This window comes from Opisthocomus hoazin, chromosome 9 (genome assembly GCF_030867145.1).
Source record: "Opisthocomus hoazin isolate bOpiHoa1 chromosome 9, bOpiHoa1.hap1, whole genome shotgun sequence".
NCBI classification, from domain to species: domain Eukaryota; kingdom Metazoa; phylum Chordata; class Aves; order Opisthocomiformes; family Opisthocomidae; genus Opisthocomus; species Opisthocomus hoazin.
Genome location: NC_134422.1, coordinates 24,822,656 through 24,846,711, shown reverse-complemented (window position 1 = coordinate 24,846,711; position 24,056 = coordinate 24,822,656). Strand labels below are relative to the sequence as shown.

General features: G+C 37.6%; 1 protein-coding gene across 2 annotated transcripts in view; it reads left to right on the top strand.

The window, feature by feature from the left end:
• SP3 (Sp3 transcription factor) overlaps positions 1–22,887 on the top strand; it is a 37,373-nt gene extending 14,486 nt beyond the window's left edge. For both annotated transcript variants that reach the window (XM_075430503.1, XM_075430501.1), the window contains 3 exons: positions 11,427–11,619; positions 18,732–18,928; positions 21,128–22,887. In XM_075430503.1, the coding sequence (XP_075286618.1) occupies positions 11,427–11,619; positions 18,732–18,928; positions 21,128–21,444 (707 nt within the window). In that variant the 3' untranslated portion in view covers positions 21,445–22,887. The remainder of the gene's footprint in view (positions 1–11,426; positions 11,620–18,731; positions 18,929–21,127) is intronic.
• The last annotated feature ends 1,169 nt before the right edge of the window (positions 22,888–24,056 follow it).

Genomic DNA, 24,056 nt, shown 5'->3' with positions numbered 1-24,056 from the left:
CTAAAAGAAAGAATAAGAAATGATGGAGATTCAAGACATTTTGCTGTACCAGAGACCGTTTAATGTCATCATTGCGGGGTTGTACCCAGGCTGGTTATGAGGGGTAGTGAGCAGTAGAGGTAATTTGGGAGGGAACTGTTGCACAGGTAGCTTGGGAATTACTATTTTGCTGTAATTGTGTGATCCAAGGCTCTGATTCATTAAGATACTGAAGCATAAATATGTAAGTAAAACACTTTTTTTTTTTATTGTATGCCTATTTCAGCTTGTGAGAAGAATGCAATGTTAAGTGAAAAATGCCTAGAGGAGCTGCTGAATTGGGCTTGTTTCAAAAGCCTACTGATTATAATGCTTATGTAGTTATTGATATTTGTGTATTTTATGTCAGTAAACTTGCTTCCCCTTTGGAATCTAAAATGTAAATTTAAAATAATAAGCTGGGATGTTTTTCTAGTTATTTTTGGTTTGGAAACGACTTCTATATTGCGGACTTACCAAGGTAAAGCTACCCAGACCTAGATAATCCTGCTCCTCGTTGGCTTGTAGGCAACAGCACCAAACCGCTGAGTGTGCTGCTTACACCATTTGCTCTGCTGGGTAATCTTGATTCTTAAATTTTCTATTTCCAGTGACCACAAAAAGTCTTGGTTTGTCTCCATCACACCTGGTTACTTATGAGGACAGTAGGTATAGACATCAGTAACAAAAGGCATGTGTTGTGCATAGTAATACAGCTGAACTCGGATCTCAGAACCTAACTCTTGGAAAAAGGGCCGTGTAGCTACATGATCTTATACCAATTATAAATCTCAGAAATAAAGAAGTTCTCATCCTCCTTGTATTTAATATTAGCCAATGTTACTGCTTGTGGAGTAACCTAACAGAAACTTGAGCAGAAAGAGAAAGGAAAAGGAGAGAGGAACCAAGAGAAAAGACAGATAAAAGAAGTTGAGTCTGCTCTTTGTGTTAGTCTGTGTGTTCACAGTCCTTGAAAGTGTTTTAATAATGGTTCATAATAAAATGCAAGGGAGTTCCATCAAGCATTCCTTAAGTGTATTTTTTCTGTGAGGAATTTCATGTGGGAAGGGAAGAGAGTAAATGGGATATATGAAATGCGATTAAGGCAGAATCGGTAGATGAATAGCAGAAACTATTGCCTGAAGTGAATGGCTATAAACACCTGGTTATATTAATGATAGGGTGGAGATTTATAGTGACATTTTTCCTACTTGTCTAGGACTAGTAAATGGACTGGAAGGTATTAAATCTGCCATCCCTTAAATTTGGGGAGAATTTAATTGGTCCCTCCTTTATGTTACAAGAAACTTACTTTTCCAAAGTAATGATCACTGTGAAACTGCTTTTAACTAACAGAATCAGACTGAATTATCTTGACTGACCTTCAATGTCTTTTCATATGCATCTGGTATTTTGTCTATATCAAAGTTGTCTGAGATAATATTTTTCAGTGATGTTGCTCCCCTTCTTATATATAACCCCTTACAATATAGTATGTCACCCTTTCTTCAGGTTGAAGAATAAAGATGCAATTAGAAGCAGATAGGTGAAATTACAAAAAAATTTTTTGCAGTCAAGAATTTATTGCTTTTCTGATCTGTAAATGAGGAAAAACAATTTAGTTTTAAACTGAAGGAGGAAGATGTGTGGAAGGGACAGCAGAACGAGACAAATCAAAGGTAAAGGGCGAGAGGCTACTTGATTCCTCTTTTCTGCAAACTTTCAACAAGTTTTGAAGCAAGACAAGAAGGGTTTCCCTTGATTTTCTTCCCCCAACCCAGAAAACGCACTTCTTTCCGTAACAAATAGTCAGGCTGTATTTTCCGTTTTCATTTAGCAAAGCTTTTCTACCCGAGGCAAAAATAAAGAGAACGTATTTTAAGTCTTGGACCAGAGGTGGCTGGTAATTACCTGAAGTCCAAATGATGTAGACTGCTCTGTTAGCAGTCTAGCTGTGAAAACTGTGGGTTGGGTTTTAAGTTTTGGTAGCTACAGCGCATTGTGTGAGAGGTGTTCTTCCAAGCTTCGCTTCCCATGTAAGCAGCAGAGCACATCTTTACTGTTCGCATGAGTGTGTGAGAGGACAAAATGTCTTTACATAGGTCCTACATTTTGTTTACATAATAGGCAGTCATCAGTACCCTAATACAAAGCTAATAGCTTTGTCCAGTAAATGTACAGTTTTCTTTGAAAAATATCTAGTAATCAGTCTTCTACCAAAATATCTGCTTTACCAAGTGTGTGTACACGCAGCCTTCCATTGCACTGAATTTGTTCTGAAAAGTCTTGGCTGAGCTACTTTTATCTTAGAATACTTATTAGAGCTCGTATTCCTCCTCACTGTGCTGTCTTGTGGTGGAGAAGGGGGAAGTGTATTGGTTAGTCATAGCTGAAACTTTCTTCAGCATTGCTTTTCAGAACGAAAAGCTGTATTGATTAGTATCTATGTCTTAAACACTGGCAAAGACATTCCTTTCTCACCTGTGTTCTGGCTTCGCTCTTCTGGTCTTGAGAGTTAAATCTGAGAAAGCTCTCTAGTAGTTAACTCCTTTTGTTGGCAGTTTGTAATAAAATACTGCATTGTGTGTAACAAAAAGGGCTGTTATGTGTGCAGTTCACATTACTCTCTAGCAGCTTACCTGTTCAAGAAAGGTGTTTATTAGCATGCTTATAGATTACTTCTTAAAATATTTGTTATAAACTAACATTCCTTTTGGAAAAATACAGGATACTGAAATGTACCAACATAGTTTTCGTGTTTATGATCATGCGAGTTTTGTCAGTTTGAAAGAATTTTTAAGTTACTAGCTTTTTTTTTTTTTTTTGTCCAGACAGAGGAGACTTAACAGTGTTAATCAAAATGGAACTGTAGTAGGGTCTCAGCTAATTTATTAATTTACTGAATCACAATTTTGGATTGGCTATTTCCTGATAAAAGGCAATTTTACCAGGTCTTACCTAGGTTGCTTAACTTTTTATAAGATGCTAGATGCATTTTTTTTTTTTAAATATTTCTTTTGACTATTCCAGTAGCATCTGAAGAAACTAGCAAGTGACCTGAATGAAAGTAGCATTGGCTTGAGAATGGACTTTGCTGCTTATCAACCCAGATGTGCTCAGCTGGAAGACTCATTTGTTTAAAAATAAAAAAAGCCTACAAAGTTTTAAGTTTTCGAGGTTGGACTACAGTTGGAATAAAGTCAGAGGGATCCCTTTCAAGGGTTGACTCAAAGTGCCACTGCAAAACTGAGGTTTTAATTCCCTCATCTTTCTTCCCAGCTCCTCCTGTGCAGGGGTATATGCAGCTACTTATGGACTCCTCTGCCTGCTGCGGTTGGAGTTTACAGTCGTGCCTGTTGATCAACTTATACCAGTTGATAGAGAGTAGGAGTGGTTGGCTGACTGTGGTGGGGACTTCATTCCATTCCTGCCAGAACCCGAAGTGTTTATCATGCTGAAGTAATTTTAGCTATTCTGTTCTAATAATTTAGCTGTTCTTTTGAAGCTGTTTTAAATTTGGCCAAAAAATTGGCTGACAATTTTCAAGGTAAATAGTTGGCCAAGTGACAACTTATCTTTTATCTGCTGGTGTCTGGTGAGGCTTTGGTCTAACATCTGTTAGGTAAAACAGTCTAAACCCCCAACCAAACAAAATTTAAAATGGAGTATGTACAGTTTTACTTGTAGAGATGTTTGTTTCAATATTTTAATGCCTCTGGTGAAGTAGTGCTACTTAAAGCATAGCTTTCTTCTAGCATCTAGAACATTTAAAAAGCTTTGACTGATTTTCAGTATGACACAACTTAGTTTTTTCTCTTTCTTTTTAAGTTCCAGTTTTTAACCTTATTAATTTTACTTTGTTATGCAGTTTTTCCTTCTAAGGCATTCTTTATACCAAGCTTTTGAGAGAGAGGCATGGTGTTGTTATGAAATTGAATCTGATTACTAAAAAAAGTCATATGAAATGCATGAAGTAAACTGAAGCAATGATGTTAAGTAAATATTTTCATCTGACAACATCTGTTTTGGGCTATCCCATTTACATTTGAGGCATTTAGTTTACATTTTGTAAAATCAAAATAGTTAAAAACAATTTCTGCACTGTTTTATTTTTGATATGAAAAATTAAATTGGAAACTGACAAATTTAAGCTAGTGCAGGAATTAGAGTGAGTTATCTATTGATCTTGTGTAAATAGTTTGCTTTCAAAAAGGTTAATTCCTTATTTACTCATCATTCTCATAATTTTCAAAGGAAATTAATAAATTGTGGAAGAATTAGGTGATCTTGTATGTGTTTCACAATCTTGCTTATAACAGCATATAGTAAAATACTTCACTCGAAATTTAAGAAAGTTTGCATAACTTTAGTCTCATTATTTTTTTTAGTGCAGTATCTACTGATGTGGAATAGATTTGCATTTTTTCTGTCACATCCTTCCTCTGTGTGTGTACTTCCATGTGCTGTTCTGTTCTGTGTTTAATTTTCCTGCAGCCCATGGTGGTGAGGTGAAACTTCATTGTGTCTGTGTTACTCTTAAGTGAATATTCTGTCATGTATGCTGCCTGATGATGCAATTTAGATTCTCAAGGTTAAGGAGGTTAGCCTGAGTTATCTTAGGCTCAGATATCCTCAAGATGTTCACAAAAGAATATATTACCCAGTTTCAGGTACTCACTCCTTTTTCATTTTTCAAATACCCTTTTTACAAGATACTCCTGAAGCAAAAAGAAAACTCTCTTACACCTGTGGAGATGTATGGCAAGTATCCATGAAGTGAAAGAGGCAAGGGATTTTATTTCCAGTACTTCTTCAACTTAAAAAGAAGGCTGGAAACTCATCTTCTGTTTTTTTGCAGTCTCAGCAGTTTAGGTCCATTGTTTCAGTTTCTGTGCAGTTTTCTTGTCTTTTGAACCTCATGGCAGGATCACATACTTTGGTTCTGATCTCTCAAACTAACTTGGCAGTACATCTGGCTCATAAAAAGCATCTGAAGTTTTTACCGAGTACAACATCAGGCTTTTATAATGCCAGTAATGCTCACCAGAATCTTGGTTGTGATTGCCCTCTTGAAGGTAAGGCTGGGTTGTACATGAGTTATCTTTCGATGCTTGTAGAAGACACATTTTTTTCAAAAGGTAGTAATTTTTAAGGACAGAAAGAGGGGAAAAAATAGGCATTGTCGGTGACATGCCCTCATTATTTATTATACAGAAATGATAATTCTTAATCTGCATTTAAACTTCATGCCGGTTTTCAATCCATGTATTCCATGTGTGTTTTGTACTTCATTTTTTTTAATCATGATGTTTTACTGTATCCTAGTAAGTCACTTGCTGTGCAGAACTCTCAAGTGTATTATGTCAACAATAGTGTCATCATTGATTTAAAAAAAAATTACTTTTGAATCTAATTGTTCCCATAATCCCATTTTGAGTGGCATTAATTCCTTCCTTACTTCTTTGTTTACCCTTTTTCAGTCTTACCACAGTGCTAGCTTTTTTCTAATCCACTGGAGCATTCACATGGTCCAAGGGTTGCAGCATTAAAACTACAGAGAGCTCTTCAGCCTTCTCTTTAAATTATTGAATGCAAATTATCCTAATTTGTTGATTTATTAAGTGTTTATTTCAGTAGCTGTTTTTACATCTTCTTGAGTTACTGTGAGTGGGAAGCTTTTCATTCTCTTGTAGTGATAGGACTATTATTTTGTTTTACCGAAATATAGAACAGAGATACTTCTGAACAGTTCTGCCTTCCTCAGTTACTGCTGACAATTCTGTTGTTTGACCCTAGCAGCAGCCTAATATGCTTTTGTGTAGGAATACTTAACTCCACTGGTCACAGAATTCTCTGTGTGTTCCTGCTTACCTTACTTATTTCTGCAGTTCCTGACTTCTTCTATGTCAAGCATGATCAACTCTTCTTCCCCGTTTCTAGTTATCCTCTCTTATATTTTCAACTATGGGAAAAAAAGAGGAAAAAAATAAAGGCGTACTGCAGCACATATTACTGTCCAGAAGAACCCAAAATCTTGAGAGTCTGTGGACAACACATCTCAAAGAACTGCAGTTACTGTAGGGTATGTAATATGTGTTATAGTAGCACTGGCTTAAGTACTTTCATGATTCAAATTTTTAAATGACCGGCTTAGAATAATGCATAGGATCACTTGGAAATAAAGTATGTGGCATTTCTTGTAAGAAAAATCATCTATAGCTCTGTTGTTAATCATTTTGCTGGTACTGCTTGAATATTCAGTGCTGTGAGGTCCTGCTTTTAGGCTTGTACACAACTGTTGTTTTCCTCAGAAGCTTAAAATCTGATTTAGAGCGATTGAAACTAAATGACAGTCTTTCTTCTGAGCTGATGTTCACATGTGTTTCAAGAAGACATCTTGTAGCGTGTCTTCTGTTGCCTTGTAGTTTATTACAAAATAGAAATGCCTAAATTTACACATAAGTTTTTGGGGGCAAATCAAGGTAGAGATCATTAACCTTGTTGAATTTCTCATCTCAAAGACTTGGACAGCTGGCCAAATACTAGGGGGAGTTTAACTTAGTTTAGTTTAGGAAGTTTGGTTTAGATGGGAATGAACAAGGACTGTGTATAAGAAATTTGAACATCGTTATTAAAGCTTCCTCATATCCAGAGGTTAAGGCAAGATGAGTCAAGACACTGAGGGAACAGGGGCCGCACTGTAGAGAAAACTGAAAACCAAATTAACAAGAGAAGATGGAAAGGAGATGTGAATTCACATCTGTTTTCTTGGGACAATTGGGAAGGGAAACATCTTCCCATTTGGAAAAATAAATGAATAGGCATGACTGATTACAAGATGTTGAAACTGCAGTCAATTTGTGATGCTGTGAGGAAATTGGTGTAAAGGTATGTGCAGTGCTAGTGCAAATCTGTTTTCAGTTGAAAGTCCGTATTTCTGCTTTTCTGATCAGGAACTTGTAAAGCTTAGCTGAGTAGAAAGGCAGGATGGCTTTCAGCATCTAGGAAAAGCAGTTAAACTAGAAGCCCACAGTCTGGAGAGTTACAGGTAATGCTGAGAGTGCCTTTATGTGATATTCTGCAGAGGCAGATGTATGAAAAAAAAAAATTGAAGTGGTGGCATAGTCCTCAAATGGAGTGTTTTTGGACTGCATCCCCCTCCCTTCTCAGTTTATCCCTGTTTCTATGGCTGTTGGGTAACCTAAGAACTTTTCTCGTAGATAAAGAAAACAGTATTTTTTTGAAGTCCTGGTTGAAACAGACCAAGATAGAACATGAAGCTTTACTGATGTGTTCATTTGATAGATGGTGGAGTAGGTAAATGACCTGGCTGTATCAGTGGGCAGCAGTAATTCTCTGCACACTGTAGCTGAAATGTACTCAAGAACAGTTTAAGCTGTATTTACATCTGCATAGTTTCATCCTGTCAGTTTAGTTATTCTTCTCTGAAACACTTTAAACAAATCTCTTAGTTATTGTTTTTATTTTCCAAATCCACTTAAACTTGCTCCATATTGTAGCCAGCTCTGGGCTTTCTGTAACTCTGTAATGCTACCTTTGGAACAAAATTGTACACTAAGATCCTAATTTCCATCCTTAAGAGGAAAGCAAAACCTGAAACAAATCTAGCTTACTAGATACCAAGAAGAACTTGAACAGAATATACAGTTTTCAGAATTTGTAGGCAGTTTGAAACAGTATCTTTGTCTGAATTTCGCCTTCATACTTGCCTAGTACTAGGTCTTGAACTTAATTAAGAAGTAAGGACATACAGAAATTTTAAAGCATGGAAATAAAATAGTAGTAAAGAAAATATAACCTTCGTTTAGCCTACGTTTAATTGGTTGCCTCAAATTTACCATTGTTTGCATCAGCTTGGCATGAGTTTAGGGATTATGTAAATTTTTTTTACGTCTAATTTTTTGTAGCGTGTGTAACGCCTAGTATTTTGTCACTTGAGACTGAATTAGAATGGAGCATCTCCAGAGGAGAACACAAAGGGAGAAATGCAGAGTTGTTGCTATCTGTATGAATTTGCATAATCTCCAGTTCATTGCATTGGAGAAGACTCTTAGCTTTTGCTCTTCTCCATGGTTTGCCCCTTTTAATCCTTCATTTTCTTAGTGCTGTCTAAATTACAGTGGCACCTCCTCCTCCCCCCAGAAAAAGTGAGGGAATTTTCCCTCACCTGTTGCAATAATGTAAAACCTACTTGGAGGACAACAGCCTCATTGGCTCCAAGGACCTTGTTAAGGCAATCACATTCTCTATGGGATTGGGTACAGTCCACTCTCTGCTATGCTACATCCTGGAGAGGCTAGATATGCAGCGTTTGATATTTAGTTTTGTGTTATTTAAAGTATAATCTACATGATTACGTATTAAAAAGTCCTGTCTGTAAATTGCCACTTTATGTTGTACTTTTCTGTGTGCCTGGAGTAGAAGACGGTTCTTCAGAAGAATACTGAAAGTAAAAGCTACACTTTCTGCCTTACAAAGATAACGGGGAAACACAGCACAAATTACAAACACAGTACTACTATGACTTTCAGTTTTGCATTTTTTTTAATGATACTATAAACTATTGTATGTCTCTGCAAAATGTTGTTTTCTCCAGTATCCTCAACTCTTAGGAGTGTTTTGTCTGTCCCTCTTTTTTTGTCCAAATAATTTTCTCATTTATGCCTCCACCATTATAAAACTAAATTCTGAGCCTTTGTGCTGCTGCAATAGTGGTGATGATTGGTAGGGGCTGGGAATAGATGAAAAAAGTGGAAGGAACTCATGATGAAGGTTTGCAAAGTGAAACAAACATTGCATGAGCTGAAGGTAGAAAGTCCTGGATACTGGCGTGCAGTAATAGGCATTCTGGATATATCTCTATTGTTAGGTGTCTCTCTGTTATTAGAGTGTGACTTTGGGGTGTCCATATAACAGGAGAAGTCATACGTTATAAGCAGGGTTTGACTTCAGTACTGGAGTTGGGTCTTGGGAGCACAGATCCTAATTTGGTCCATTCATCTTTGCTAGGACATGTTGATACCTCTTTTGAGTATGCACTGCTGACTGGATTCAGCTACTGACTTTACAGACTCATCATATGCAAGTGTCCAACATCAGTAAGATCATAGTTAAATTATCTTATTACAGTGTTTAACATTACAGTAATTTGTGTTTTAGATAAAAACAGAATTTATATCACATACATTTTGTGGAACACTTTCATTGGTAAAAGAGTTTTGAGTATGGTGTGTAACATACTGAGTCCTAAAAAGAAGTGCTTGGAGGCTTGTATTGGCCTGTGCTGGCAGCCTTGCCACTTTGCTGTATTTTCCTATTGTGTGCGCAGTTGCCTAAGAATAAATGAGGCTTTTGCCTCCTGCTGAAGTTGCTGTGAGTGAATGTATTAGTATACTTAATAGTATCAAATTTGAAAGATCAGTTCTATAATCTCTTTGTATGTTGTATAGTGTTTTAATCTTTGCTTATGTAAAATTAATTTTATATATAGCATGTATATACAAATTATTACATATAATAAAATTATTTAATAGGTGAGTCTCAGAGAGTGACTTAATTTGGTAGGAAAGATAGTTTGGTGGCTAATGCAGAACACTAGTAGTCACCACAGAGGTTTTTTGGGTCTTCACATGAAAGATACTTTTTATGTTGCTGTCAGAAATTGGGAACTTCCTATGGTAAGAGTGAAGCTCGGTGTGCAGGTGACTCGCCTCAAGCTTACCACAGTAGTTTTGCTGGATGTTACCACATGGGTAAAGAGTCAACAAGAGTGAGTGTGCTAGCTCCTGGATTCCCACAGCTCCGTCTGTCATATTCATGCAAACTTAATTTCTAGCGTTGACTTTTGCAACCCAACCAGGCAAATAGTCTGGACTTCCTGCTTCTGACCTGGTATTCTCTTCCCAATGCAGTAGTTTCCTAGACAATTATTTTAACTTTAGTTATATCAGTGATGTAGTTTACAGCACAGTCCCACAAATGGTTATACGTGTGCAAGTAAAAGGAAAGCAAATTGTGGTGTTGGGAAAGACTGGACTGTGACTTTAGTAGCACTGAGCAAATTTTTGTGTGTAGCTACATCCTTTGTCTCCAAACAGATGAATGCTGGAGATGATTTGGAAGACAGACCAGGTAACTATTACTCTTTACATGTTTTGTCATTAATTTCTTTCCTGGTCTCTACTAGGACAGGATGCTGCTTATGACCTGGCCCAGCACAGTTTTTCATTCGTTTTATCACGCAATCTGTGCAGTTTTGTCTTCCCTGTGCAGAAGATAGCTGATGCCCTAACTCCCAGACTACAGTGCTCAGTTAAAGTTTCAGTGTTTGAGTGCAGTTTGAGTTGAAGATAAAAATCTGCATGACAACTGAGTTTGTTCTGCAGAGAAAGCAGTTTAAATACATCTAGAAAGACACACAGCTTTTTGTTTGAAGTTTCAACAAAAGAACAAAATAAAGAAATTCAGACTTTCAGCTCATTGGGAATACAGAATTGTGTCTGAGGGGAAAAATGTTCCTATTAAAATGTAGATCTGTTAAAATAGTTGTTGTTTCACAGTGTACTATGATGGTGTAATTAGTTCTTTGGATTAGATTGAATGAGTGCTCTGTGGGGAGAAGGGTGTACGTACTTACAAATGTCCATCCTATGAGAATAACTTAAGGTGCTTTTTTGTATCCATGAAGCCAGAAGGACCTATTTTGACTACTAGCTCATCAAAATGTTGAAGTGGTTTGTGTGTTGCATACCTCTCTGTAATGCTGAATATCATTCTTCCCTAAATGTTTTCTTCTCTATATGTGGTGGAAAAGGCATAAATTTAAGGTGCTCAGGGGAACAAAGGCATGCGCTTTTTTTTTGTTTTACTTAGATATCTTGGACTTTCTTAGGTCAAAACCTTTTATTTAATTGATTTCTGGTATTACTTTATATATCACTCTGCATACTGATAACTTCTGAAGATCATCGAGAAAGGCTGTTTCTACTACATGTCACACTAATTGAGAAATCCTGTGGAAACATAAATGGCTACTCAGGATCATTTTAGACATGCGTTTACATTTTTTGACACCTCTTGTTCCTCAGTTTTTCCCAAGTTTCAAGCAAGCAAAATCCTCCTAGTGACAGCATTCCCTACCAAGAACAGTTCAAGCTTAAAGTTTAATACTTCGTTATAGCTTGTCTTCAACTTTGAAATGTATAGTAAGATAAACTTTAAAAATACGATGCAGGTTACAAGGGCACAGAAGCGATGTCAGTATGCACTAAAGGATGTTGACTTTTGACTGACATAGTGCTCTCAACAGTAAAAAGATTTGATCATTACGGTTTGCTTCTCTCTATTTAATGGGCTACTTATGGATCTGTGTTTGTTCTTCTTCTCAGATATTAGGATTAAAGAAGAGGAGCCTGATCCAGAAGAGTGGCAGCTCAGTGGTGATTCTACACTGAATACCAATGATCTAACACATTTGAGAGTACAGGTGGTAGACGAGGAAGGGGACCAACCGCATCAAGAGGGAAAAAGACTGCGACGAGTAGCTTGCACATGTCCCAACTGCAAAGAAGGTGGTGGAAGGTAGGTAACGTTCAGTGTTATATAATGCATGTAATGACGAAAACAAATAATGAGTGAGGAAAAAAGGAGCCTTAGTTAACAGCAGTTGTCTGCAGTGAGAGAAAACTAGAGACTTATGCAAAAGAGCTTCTGCAATAAAGGACTGTCACCTTTATTTCTGGGTTTGTAGATGGACAGGCAGATTATTCCATCTTCTGTGAGTTACTCCACTGGGTTTAATTGGAAAAATCTGGAGTTACATGCCACCTCGTACAAGTGAGGGGGATAGAACATTGCACTAAATAATATGAAAATGAAGTATTTTGGAATATGCACATCCGTGATTGGCTTCCTATCATATGTCAAGGGCTTGATTAAATCCTGTGTTCCCGCATTTCCTCACTGATTGAGCATTTTTTTCCGCAGTTTGATTGCTTTAGAGTGTTACAAAAATACAGTTATCCTGGTTTTCTTATTCACTGGTTTCCTAAGAAAATCAAGGTTTATATAATAACTCTAAATACCAAATTTTGAATTGGCTGATTGTTTTCAGTCCAAGTTAGTGGAGATTGGCTGATAATGAGGTACTAGGTTCCAATTCATAAAGAACTTCAGGGCTGCACAGAAAGCCATGTTTTATTATTCTATATCTCATGAAAGTATTCTTCAGCTTTTTGTTATTATAGATATTTTATTCTATTCCAAAACACTTCCTTTTAAACATCTCAATTATGGATATAAGCAAGGAAGTGGGAATAATAGGCTGCCTTTTATAAGTGAAAACATTTAGGTGTCTTTGTGCTTGGTATAATTGTGCAGGGGCTTCTTTCCAGTACACTGAAATTTGTCCATTTTGATATTTTTTTCTCTAAAATGGAAATCTTACTTGTGTGAGAACTATCGTGTAAATTACTGAGTTCTCTTTAAAGAACCTGTCAATGTCCTGTGGCTCTGAGAGTTCTAATAGTGCTGACTGTATATTTCTGTTGTCAATTCTCTTGTGGGTTTTTACTGTGTATTCTAGATACCTTCTTTGCAAGCACGGAGAGGTAATGTCTTAGGCAGCTATGGCAAGTAAATATTAAATGTTTAAGATGAAAACAATAGGTTTACATCACAAATGAAACTAATAATATATAGCATCTTTGTCCATCAGCTTCCTATTATTAAATTCCTATGTGTAGTTCACTGAAACCTGGCATAGACGTTCCTGGGTTCTTGGTGAACCTTGGCTCTGCCATGAATCACAGAATCACAGAAAGTTCGGGGTTGGAAGGGACCTCTGTGGGTCATCTAGTACAACCGCCCTGCCGAAGCAGGGCCACCTACAGCAGGCTGCACAGGACCTTGTCCAGGTGGGTCTTGAATATCTCCAGAGAAGGAGACTCCACAGCCTCCCTGGGCGGCCTGTTCCAGTGCTCCGTCACCCTCAGAGTGAAGAAGTTCTTTCTCATGTTCAGACGGAACTTCCTATGCTTCAGTTTGTGCCCATTGCCCCTTGTCCTGTCTCTGGGCACCACTGAAAAGAGCTTGGCCTCATCCTCCTGACACCCACCCTTGAGATATTTATAAGCATTTATAAGGTCCAGATGAAGATCTGCCCAAAGTACACCCTGGGTTGAGATTTGCTTCGGTCTGGGAGAAAACTCTGAAAATGTGCTTTGCACTGGCCGTACTCTTAGGAAACATAGGGATTTCACATGTACCATCTTCCTTGTGATCTATTCCAAACTAGAGTGGCTTTAATTTCAAGACATCTTTACTTTAATATCCTCTTACTCCTAAGTGGGTTTGCTATAACACCAAATTTTGAAGTCGAAGCCCAAGAAGATCTTTCCAAGAGATGGTTTTGATGAAGTCTGGAGAAGGGCGTAGTCTGACTGAAACTCAGATAGGGGAATTTGGGAAGGAGTTGAGATAAGAGCTAGAACAGAGTTTAGATAGGTGGGTATCTGAAATCTACTGTAAAGGAAGGACAGGACAAATGTACAAAGTAAGTAGGAAAAGTAGGACAGGAAGTCAGGAGGTGAGAAGAATTAGGACTGGAATAGAAACAGGATAATGAAGGAGACAATGGTGAGGAAATAGAAAAAGAGTGAAAGTGCCTACAGTTGCTAGAACAACTTTCCCACTGGAATGTAGAATTCCTTCAGAGTCTAGCAAAAAGAAATAAGCCCACTTGGAAGAATATTTTCCTTCCTCTGATACATGTAGATCATGTTTCATAGCTGCTATAGTTACTTGTTTAGTGCCGTAATTCTGAGTTTTGATTTGTGTTTAAACTTTGCTGATGAGTTGCAGAGTTTCAGATAATAGAACATTTGCTTTTATAAATTTTTTCAGATAGCATTCACAATTCTAAAAATGATGTTAAGGTTGCAAAATTGAAAACTCGGAAGTTGGCAAATGCTGGAGTTAAGATATCCTGGGTAACTTTAATCCCTTGTACATATGTATTATCACTTGTTTTTTAATTACATGATTGCGTACTATTTTTTTCATATGACCCCAGTGGCATTCAGTGGATGGGGTGGATGATGCACCAGGAGTGAGTCAGGGCTGTGTAATGATTGGCACCTGCTTCACTCATTGCAGAAAGTGGAAGGTGTTTAGGGAATGATACGAGACTGCAGCGACAGTGCTCTGAAGTTTTGGAGGTGTTTGTCTATCCACCCCACCTTCTCCACTGCAGAAGTACTGAGTGCATTCCTGTAAAGAAGTCGATTGAGCTGAATTGTGAACATCTACAGTACTCTAAGAAAATATGCTTCTGCTATACTGAACTTGACACCTCAGACTGGTGGGTGTTTGACAGTTTTGGCCTTAATCTGTTTCTACCTCATATTTGGATGTATGAAATGATTGTACTAGTTCAAGTTCGCTACACAGGAGTGTTGCAAGATGATCAGTTCATTAATGTTTGTGAATTGCTTAGGCACTGTGAGTGTTTGAAGTGCCCATGATGAAGAAAAAAAAGCCCTGGGGAAATGAATAATTCTGTATTTAAGATAGTAGTTAAAAAATACACAACTAGTAAGACAATAAAAGCACATTAAATCAGTATGAAAAAGGTGAATAGCATTTCACTCAATGAATACTATCCCTCCTATGCACTGAATGGGGTAGGAAAAGGTAGTATGTGGCTTCACATATGCAGACTTCATCATAATTTCGTCTGTTGTGTAGTCTTAGTTTTGGCATTTCTTGTATTTTCTGTTTTCTGGATGCAAAGGGGGATTGAGGGGTTCTTTCTATGTTTTGTTCTTGGCTTTTGTTGTGTTTTTTTTGACTCTTGCTACAGAACTAGACTACGTTGCAGTCTTCAAAGGATTTCTATTTGTACCAGTCCCATGAAGTAGGGAGCCACTATTATCTTTACCTGACTTGGCGGGGGGAAGGTAGGAAGGGAAGAGGATCATGTATGAGATGTGTAAATTAAAACCTTATAGCCTCAAGCTTATGTAGTAAATGGGGGGATAAGCAAGTGGAGAGAGAGAGAGAGAGAGATGTAACTCAAAGGATGACTGATCGCAAACAGACTGTAGTAGGATTCTAGTTAGGGTGTCTGAAGTTAGGTGAAAAGTTCACCCTCCTCTCAGTTACATCTGGAATTACACTGAGATGTAACCACTACTGTCTGGATCTATAGACGAACTGTGCTTCTAAGTACCACTTCAGGTACGTGACTCTAAAATACCCATTCTTAAAATAACTAATAAGTGTATGTTTTACCCTTGAAATACTTGATGTTTCTCCTGGAAGTAATGCTGGACTGGAAGGCCAGTTTCTCAGTGGATGAAGGCGTCTCCTGCTCAAACTGTTGCATTCTGCATGGTTACTGAGAAACATAGTTTCCAATATTAATAAAGCTAACATGTACTATGAAAATTCTGAAATATTAATTGACTTGAAGACTTCAGTTGAGGAGCAGTCCTGAGTCAGATCCTTTTACTCAGTGATGATGCTTATTGGCCAGTGCAGCAAGAAAGGCCTCTTAGCATGACGTGTAAGGGCATAGTGCCAGACTGTCACAGCTGCAGAGTGTCCAGATAGAATCTGGCTCATATCCAGTCAGTTCAGAGCACACATGAAGCAAACATGCGGATGCCTGTATGAAGCTGTGTGGAATAAATACACTTAGTTACTCATTCGCAGTAGTCTTGCTGATTTCATTCTGTGAATCCCTAACGTCCCCCTCACTTTGAACTTCAGAGTCACGCTAAGGAATTCTGTTGTCAGTTAAGTGAGGTGCTTAGAATTACGTATGCTGCACCACCTACGCATAGTAAGCTGACCATGAGTTGGACCTTGGTTTCCTTCGGTCTAGACTAAAAGTGCAATTAAGCAACTTCAACTGATTGACTTAGGAATCTTAAAATTATTCCAAGACGTGATTTCATGTCATTTATGTCACATTTATGTACTGTATCATGCAAAGTTACAAAAGATTTGTACTGATTATTGTGGAGGGGAAGACTGCGGTATATTTGGAGAAGGTGTGAGGATGAAATACCAAATACAAAAAAATATTCTGTGTGCAGAAATATATTCTCGAATGCAGAAATACATTTTGTTATAATAAGCACAGGTTGAGCACTTCTTAGGGTTACATGAAGTTGGACAGACAATTAAAGACACAGGGTAGCAGCATTTCTTTCAGTTACCAAGGCTGTTAAATTGAGAAGAGCCATGGGTATTCCTTTGCTTTGCACCACAGTTGCTGGATGCATTGAGCCACCAAATGAGGACCTGAAGACGACCTGTCTAGAACTCAGTGATTAGATGAAGATGAACGTAGAGCCTGAGAACTGTGGAACTTGTTGCAGTAAGGCAAAAGGAGCAATACAGAAAATTTCTTCCTTGGAATCTGGGGAGCTGGGTGTCTTGGGCTGATAGATGAATGCCACTGGAACTGTTACAGGTAGAGCGAGTTTTGTGTGGTGTCCTATCCGTCTGCAGAGGCTGAGAAACTAGAAAAGAAAGCAGGCAATCTAAAGACATTTTGCTAAATGGCTAGAGATTGGCTGAATGTTCAAAACTTGTGAATATTGAGCTTTTGTGTAGGTGGCATAGGACAAAAGGTAAATGCCTGACATTACAGTTAATTTTGCTTTTTAGTCTTGGCTTGAGGGAAGGCCATGGAAGAATGTGAACCCGACAGTTTAGATGTAGCAAAGGTTAGCAAAAATTGATGTTTTGGCTGAGGTAGGAGATGTAAAAAAGGCAGTGTTTGTCCTGGTCCAAAGAAGTGATCTTCTTTTGGGACATTTGAAAAAGGAAAATTAAGTCAAAAATATTCTTGCTAAGACTAATAATGATGGAAGAGCTGACGATGTCAGGTCAGATGCCAGAGAATTTTTTTACATGAAATTTATAAACAAGCTGGATAAGAGAAGCGGGTGAACTTTCTGTGAGGCTAAGGATTGAGAGGTTGCAATAAACACCCCAAAAATTAGATAGATAAGCAGAATCTCTTCTGTTACTATACCCATAGGCTCATATGAGTCTACTGCTACCACAGCAGGGTCAAAAGCCTTCTGGACTTTTTACTTCTGCTGCTGTTGAATTTGTTCTGAAGTCAAAACATACATTGTCATGACGAGTAACTAGTATGTAAAAGGGATAGTTTTTTCTTCTGAGACAAAGTGACTAATGAAGCTGTATGAAGATTGCTCTGTATCGAGACTTCTTAGAAACATTTCCTAGGACTTAATTGGGCTTTATCTTCTTACTTTTCTGGACTGTCTGGAGTGTTTTAGGGACGTATGTGCTTAGGTTGGAATTCCCATTAGATGCTTTGAGTTTTTAGAGTGAGTTAATTCTGTGCCTCTTCAGAAATGCTTGCTCCAAGTGCTAGCTCCTTAAAGTGTGTATGCATTTTACCCTGAACCCTCATTAGATGTAAAACAGAGTTGTTCTGAATGCAGGGATGAGAGTCTGTATCTAATAGTTGCTTGGCAAATCCTTAAATCCTTCAGCCACTGAACTTCTAAGCAGAAGTTCAGCACCCCAATTTAAGGAAGAAAATTGCCCTGGGGAGGTAACTGAAAATTGTATAATCAGTCATGGAGGATGGAGTGCCCAAGATTGTGATTTCAGAATCCACTTAAGCTGTTCTAAGTTAATGTTGCTGATTAATAAGGTGGCCTGATGTTTGGCTGCCTTTCCCAGTCTCCTCCCTTGTACCAGCATTTACCATTCATATAGTTGTGTTGTCAGCCAGATCTATCCCCTGGAGTGCCCCTTTCAGCAGCAGCAAACACTTAAATTGGCTAAAATCAATCATAATGCCCTGCACTGACCAGACTGATCTCTTTTCTCTGGGTCGTCAGAGGCTCTTATCTCTCTCTGGTAATTTTATTTAAAAAAAAAAAAAAAAAAAGGGTTAGCCTGTCGTGGTTAGGTGCTTCCCCTGAATCAATCACCTACCATTTCAGGGAGGCAGTATGTTAAAGAAGGCATCAAGTTTAGTAATCTGGATTATACTGTGTGTGAAGTATATGTTCATTTTGATTTATTTTTTTTTCTGAAATAATAAAGGAATTAATTTATATGTTAGCAAGATCAGCTGTTTCACTGCCATTCATTTTAGTGGGAATATTCAGGTTAGTATGCTTGTCCTCCAACCCCAAACTGCTTCTCAGGTTTCCCCAAGATGCCAAAAGTCCCATCTGTTCTCTTCCCAGTTGCCAAAATCTCCAGTTTCTGTTTTGGCAATTGCAGTAATTTGTGTTTTTCTTTGCCAAAACTGTCTTTGGTTTGGTAAAAACTGAAACTGGGAGAAATTTACAATATGGGCTCTTCAACATCAAAGTAGTGCAAACTGCTGTAATGACTGTATTTCCAACTTCATGTATATGTATGCTTGCTAAAGATTACAGTCCTGTCGTTTAAATTTCATGTGCAGTTGAATTGATAGTTTGTTGCAGAATCAGGATAGCATTATAGAATTTAGTTCCAGGTTCTTATGGAGTGTACTGGGCTCTGATTGTATTTGAAACAAAAATGGGAAGCTGCTAAGATTTGTTTGGAGATCTACTGGTATATGTAACCCCACTTATATGTATGACCGGTATTTAGCAGGAATGTATTAGAATGAATAACTTCTCTCCTATTTTTTTTTTTTTTAACAGAGGCTCCAACTTGGGAAAAAAGAAGCAACATATTTGTCACATACCAGGGTGTGGCAAAGTATATGGGAAGACTTCACATTTGAGAGCTCATCTCCGCTGGCATTCTGGAGAGCGTCCGTTTGTTTGTACTTGGATGTTCTGTGGCAAAAGGTTCACCCGCAGCGATGAGCTTCAGCGACACCGAAGAACGCACACAGGTTTTCAGTCTTTGATTCTGGTGCCTTTAACTAAAGACATGTCATGGAGAGGGCTATCATACATAATTTCTAAGAGGAGAACAGATCTTTGTACTGGGTTGATTTTAATGTAGTGTGACTTTTCTAAAATCAGCTAATGCTTACAGCTATGTATACACTTTGGTTGCTTTAGGAAGACTGAGGAGGAAAAACAGCTACCTTTTCTGATTCAGAGCTGACGTTTAAGCTAATATTTAATGTAGTTTTATCAGAATACTTTGATTCGGGTTCAGCAATGCGTTTCATTTGTTTGAACCAGATTAGAAGTGTTGTTCCAGCTTAAAACTTCAGTAACTTTCTCTCATTTTGAAAAAGAAAAATAAAGGGCTGGATGTCCAGATTAAATGTCATTCACAAAATCAAAGAAGAGCATGTGATGGTGCATCATTCTGCATCTTCTAGTTTCATGGTTAGACCGGGTGGTCTAGGGACTCTGGGTTCACATTTCTCCTTGTCTCTAATACAAAGCAAAGAGATTAGTCTAGATCTTCCACCTTTTCAAGAAGCAGTTTGTAAAAATAAAATTTGAAAATCTGTCTATACTACCTATTTTCCTACAGACTGAACCCATAATTACATTCTACAGGATGCTTGCCTTTTAAAATTAGACTATTTGAAAAACCCAGTGACAATAGATAAATAATTTATGTGCTTATCAGCATCTACATTGCATAGAAAACTGTCCTTGTAATGCCTGTGGAAAATATGTCATGTTTTATAGCTAATGGTGTGTTTTTGGATGCTTGTACCCAAGATGGGATGTTATGGTCTGTCTGGATGGACAGCCAGATGGGATTAAAAAACCGAGGCTAGTTGAGTGATCCAGCTCAGAGCATTAGTGACTCCTAGTGTACCTGCATACCAATAAAGAGACATGTTTTAACATCTTGATCACTGACCTGGAGGAGGCAACAGAGTGCACGCTTCTTGGGTTTGTGGATGATACTAAACAGGGCCAACCAGTCAATGCATTTGAGGGCAAGGCTGCTATTCAGAGGGACTGAGGCTGAAGGAACATTCTCAAATTCAGCAAGGATAAATGCAAGGTACTGCACCTAGGATGGAATTAACCCTTCCGGCAGCACAGGCTAAGCACTGACTAGTTGGGAAGCAGCTCTACTGAAAAGTACCTGGGAGTCTTGATAGACAACCACAACATGAGCAAGGGCCAGCAGCAGAGGTGGCCGGGACTGTATCAACAGAAGGAGGCACACTAGTTCTAGGGAAGTGGTTATCCCCTTCTTGGCACTGGTTAGACTGCATCTAGAATATTGCATCTAGTTTTCAGCCCCCAATATAAGAAAGACATTGATCAACAGGATTGAGTTCACTAAAGGGTAACCAATATGATCAGGAAGCTGGAGCATTTGCCTTATGAGGAGAGGCTGTAGGAACTAGGCTTATTCAGCTGCACAAAGAGAAGAGTAAGGGCAGGCAGGAGCTTGATAGCAGCCTTCTAGTACCTGCAAGGCCACTGTTAAGAAGTCAGAGACTTTCCATGGTGGTGCATTGGTGGGAGGATGAGAGACAACAGATGTAAGTTGAAACAAGAGAGGTTCAGACCAGATGTAAATAAAAACTTTTTCATTGTGAGGCACTGGAACAGGATGCCCAGAGAGTTTCTGCAGGCTCCGTCCTTAAAATTTTTCAAGACCAAACTGGATAAATTCTGGAGCAACCAGATCTGACCTCATAGCTGAGCCTACTTAAAGAGAGATCAGACTAGAGACCTCCAGAGTCCCTTCAAACCTGAACTACCCTATGATCTTGTTTGTCAGTCTCAAGTGTGGTTCTGCAGGAGCTCATATAGTCTTCCCCGTCCATTATTTGTTAGGTTTTGTTCTCCTCTTAGAAGTTATTTACTGGTAATAATTGCGGTGAAACTTAGCAGCCTGAGGATATGAGATGGCAATATTCTTTAGCTTGCCCGAAAGATCTTCCCAAACTCAGTAAGACATAGAAAAATAAATCAATTCTTTTAAAGGATTTGTCTGGGTGTCTAGAAATTTAACACACAAGTTTATCGTGTTCGATCGCTTTTTTCTTCAGTATAGATGTTGCTAGAATTCTGACTCTTAGAGGCAGTAAGTTATCCCAGTTTTTGGTGTACATGTGATATTTTTAATGCTCTTGAAAACATTTTTTTTTCTTCTGTGACAGGTGAGAAGAAATTTGTCTGTCCAGAATGTTCAAAACGCTTTATGAGAAGTGACCACCTTGCCAAACACATTAAAACGCATCAGAATAAAAAAGGTATTCACTCTAGCAGTACAGTGCTGGCATCAGTGGAAGCAACACCTGATGATACTTTGATTACTGCAGGAGGAACAACACTTATTCTTGCAAATATTCAACAAGGTTCTGTTTCAGGAATAGGAACTGTTAACACATCTGGCACCAGCAATCAGGATATTCTTACCAACACTGAAATACCTTTACAGCTTGTCACAGTTTCGGGAAACGAGACAATGGAGTAAATATTACACAAGATACCTATTAATTGTGGTTATTTTTATACAGTAGTGAGGAGAATATTGTTCCTAAGTTCTTAGATATCTTTTTATTGATGTGCAAAAATTTTTGGATTGACAGTAACTTGGTTATACATGACACTGAAATGCCTTACTTTGTATGATATTCCATAGTATATTAAAATGGTAAAATTGCATGGGTTTTGTAGGTACTTTTGGAATCTAGAAGAGATGAAATTTTACCAAGTTATATTAAAAAAAAAAGAATTTAACGATGGAAATGGTAGTCTAACCAAATGCATCAATCCTGTGTGGTTTAGTGTAAAAAAAAATGAGAACATGTTGGTATTTATCTATTGTAAGATAAAAGAAGTTGATGGGTGAAAAGAAATCATGTTATGATAAAAGAAATTTTGTAATTTTCTTGATGACTGGAATTTTTATTATGCATAACTGACAAATCAAGTTTCCAAGCAAATGTTACATAGTGTAGGCTTTACTTAGCTCATCAACTTGTCATTTTGAAGCTAATTATTTTAATTAGGTTAACTATGTACAATATTTTAAGCATTACTCTTGTAAGATTTTGAAAACTACATTTTAACATGGAGCTCTAGGGATAGTCACCTTTTAAATCCTATTGAAAAGCCATGTTTAAGATTTAATTTGCCAAAATGATGTCTTGTTAATATTCTTTCAGTAACCAAGGTGGGCAATATAACCAATGTTTAAAAAGCTTAAAATGTTAAAAAAATAAATATGTATAGGTTGAGGCATTTGGGTGGTAAGGCAAATGTTATAGTGAAGTATATCCCTTCTTTTGAACATTGGAGGACCAAAAATAAGGTGTATTGCGTCTCAGCAGTGATTTTTATCAAATCTTTTTCCAAAAAACATCTGTCTGCCAGGGCCTTAAAAGCCATCATGTAAATTACCAGTAAAATATAACATATGCAAATACAACAGAAAAATCACTTCCATATTGACAGTACTCCCAAACGTATGGATATAGTCATAGTGAACTAGGGGTTTTATGAGGTTTTTATTTGTTTGTTGTTTAGTTTTTGGTTAGTCAATCTGCATTTAAATATCAGCCATCTTTCCTTTTTTGCTTCTTCCCTTTAAAATTGTATGTATCCAGTACATTTAACTGATAAACATATATGTTTTTTATTATGCTGAATTTTCTTTTTATTTTTTAATTACTGTTTATATTTTCAATTATAGAAAAATGTACAAAATGAAGTTATATAGCCAGTCTGTAAGTGCTATACCATTTTCAAAAAATGTACAATAATTAACTGCAGTTCACCTATTTACAAACATTTGGAAATCTGTTCATTTGTTATTCTTAAAACCACCTCAAATTTAAAGGCTACCTTATTGTACGTTTAAAGTGTATTATAACAGTGTGGTAGTTAATAAAACACTATTTTTTTTTTCTTTTGACTTGAGTTTACTGTACTTTTTGTTAACTAACAAGGTGTAATTTCACAATACATCTTGATAGCCAGAGGTGTTTTATTGTTTTGTGCTGGATAGTGAGAAGTAGAAATGGTGTTTCCTTTCCTTATAGGCAAGGAGATGGTAATACACCACTTCCTTGCTCTCAGAAAAACCCCCATCTGCGCGTGCGCAGATGTGCATGTACTATATGTTGTATTGGTGTAGTGGTAACTTTTTTTGACCTTATGCTGAGCAGGGACAAACAAAACATAGGAAACATATCCTATAGAATATGAAAATAAAGTTGCATTGAAGTCCGCTGACACTTACAGGCCACGATACAGTCTTGATAGGGAACTGTGGCTGAAAGCGTTTTGCATAAAGCATAGGAAGACAACGTAAGTAAAAGGGGGAAAAATGTGAGCGTAGACTGGAAGAGTGAGGTGGTGGTTGTAGATGGAGTAAGAAGACCAGTGAGAACTCTGACATTAAAGAGTGATGGTTGTATATGATGCTGTAATATAAGTGAAAAGCTTTTATTTGTGAAGTCTGAAATCTTGGAGTATCAAATGGCCAGAAGACAGATAAGGATAATTTAGGATAAACCAGATGGAGTTCAGTCTAGAGAAGAGAGAATTGGAAAAAGTCACAAAGGGAAGATTTTCTGCATTTGCAGTTTAATGGAAAAAATTTTAATGCAAATCTTTTGAGATTCAGAGCAACAGAAATTGACAGGTACAGAGAAAAGGGAATTAACTCACCATCAGCTTAATCTTCTATTTAATAAAATAAAAGAGTGAAATTGTTTGGGAAGGCACAAGAGTAGCAGCTTGGGAGACAAGACAGTGCTGCTTAGGACTTGCACCATTCTGTGGATGTTGTCAGTATTTTAACATAGTCTGAATCCATTGCGTTTAGACAGGTGAATGGGCATGGTTTCCAAAAGCTGTTTTAGTTCACAGAGCATGTTAGTATAAATTATTTCCACTCGTAACACTTAGGTTGTGTTTCTCATCTCTCCAGCCAGTTGCAGAGCTGTATTAGTGCATTGTTTTAAGAGGGAGGAAAGAGGTTTATTTTCTTAATGAAACTGCTTCTCAGTACAGAAGTTTTATGGCAAAACAATTTCACTGATGTGCATCTGTGGATGAAAGTGTTTTGGTGCCAAGGGT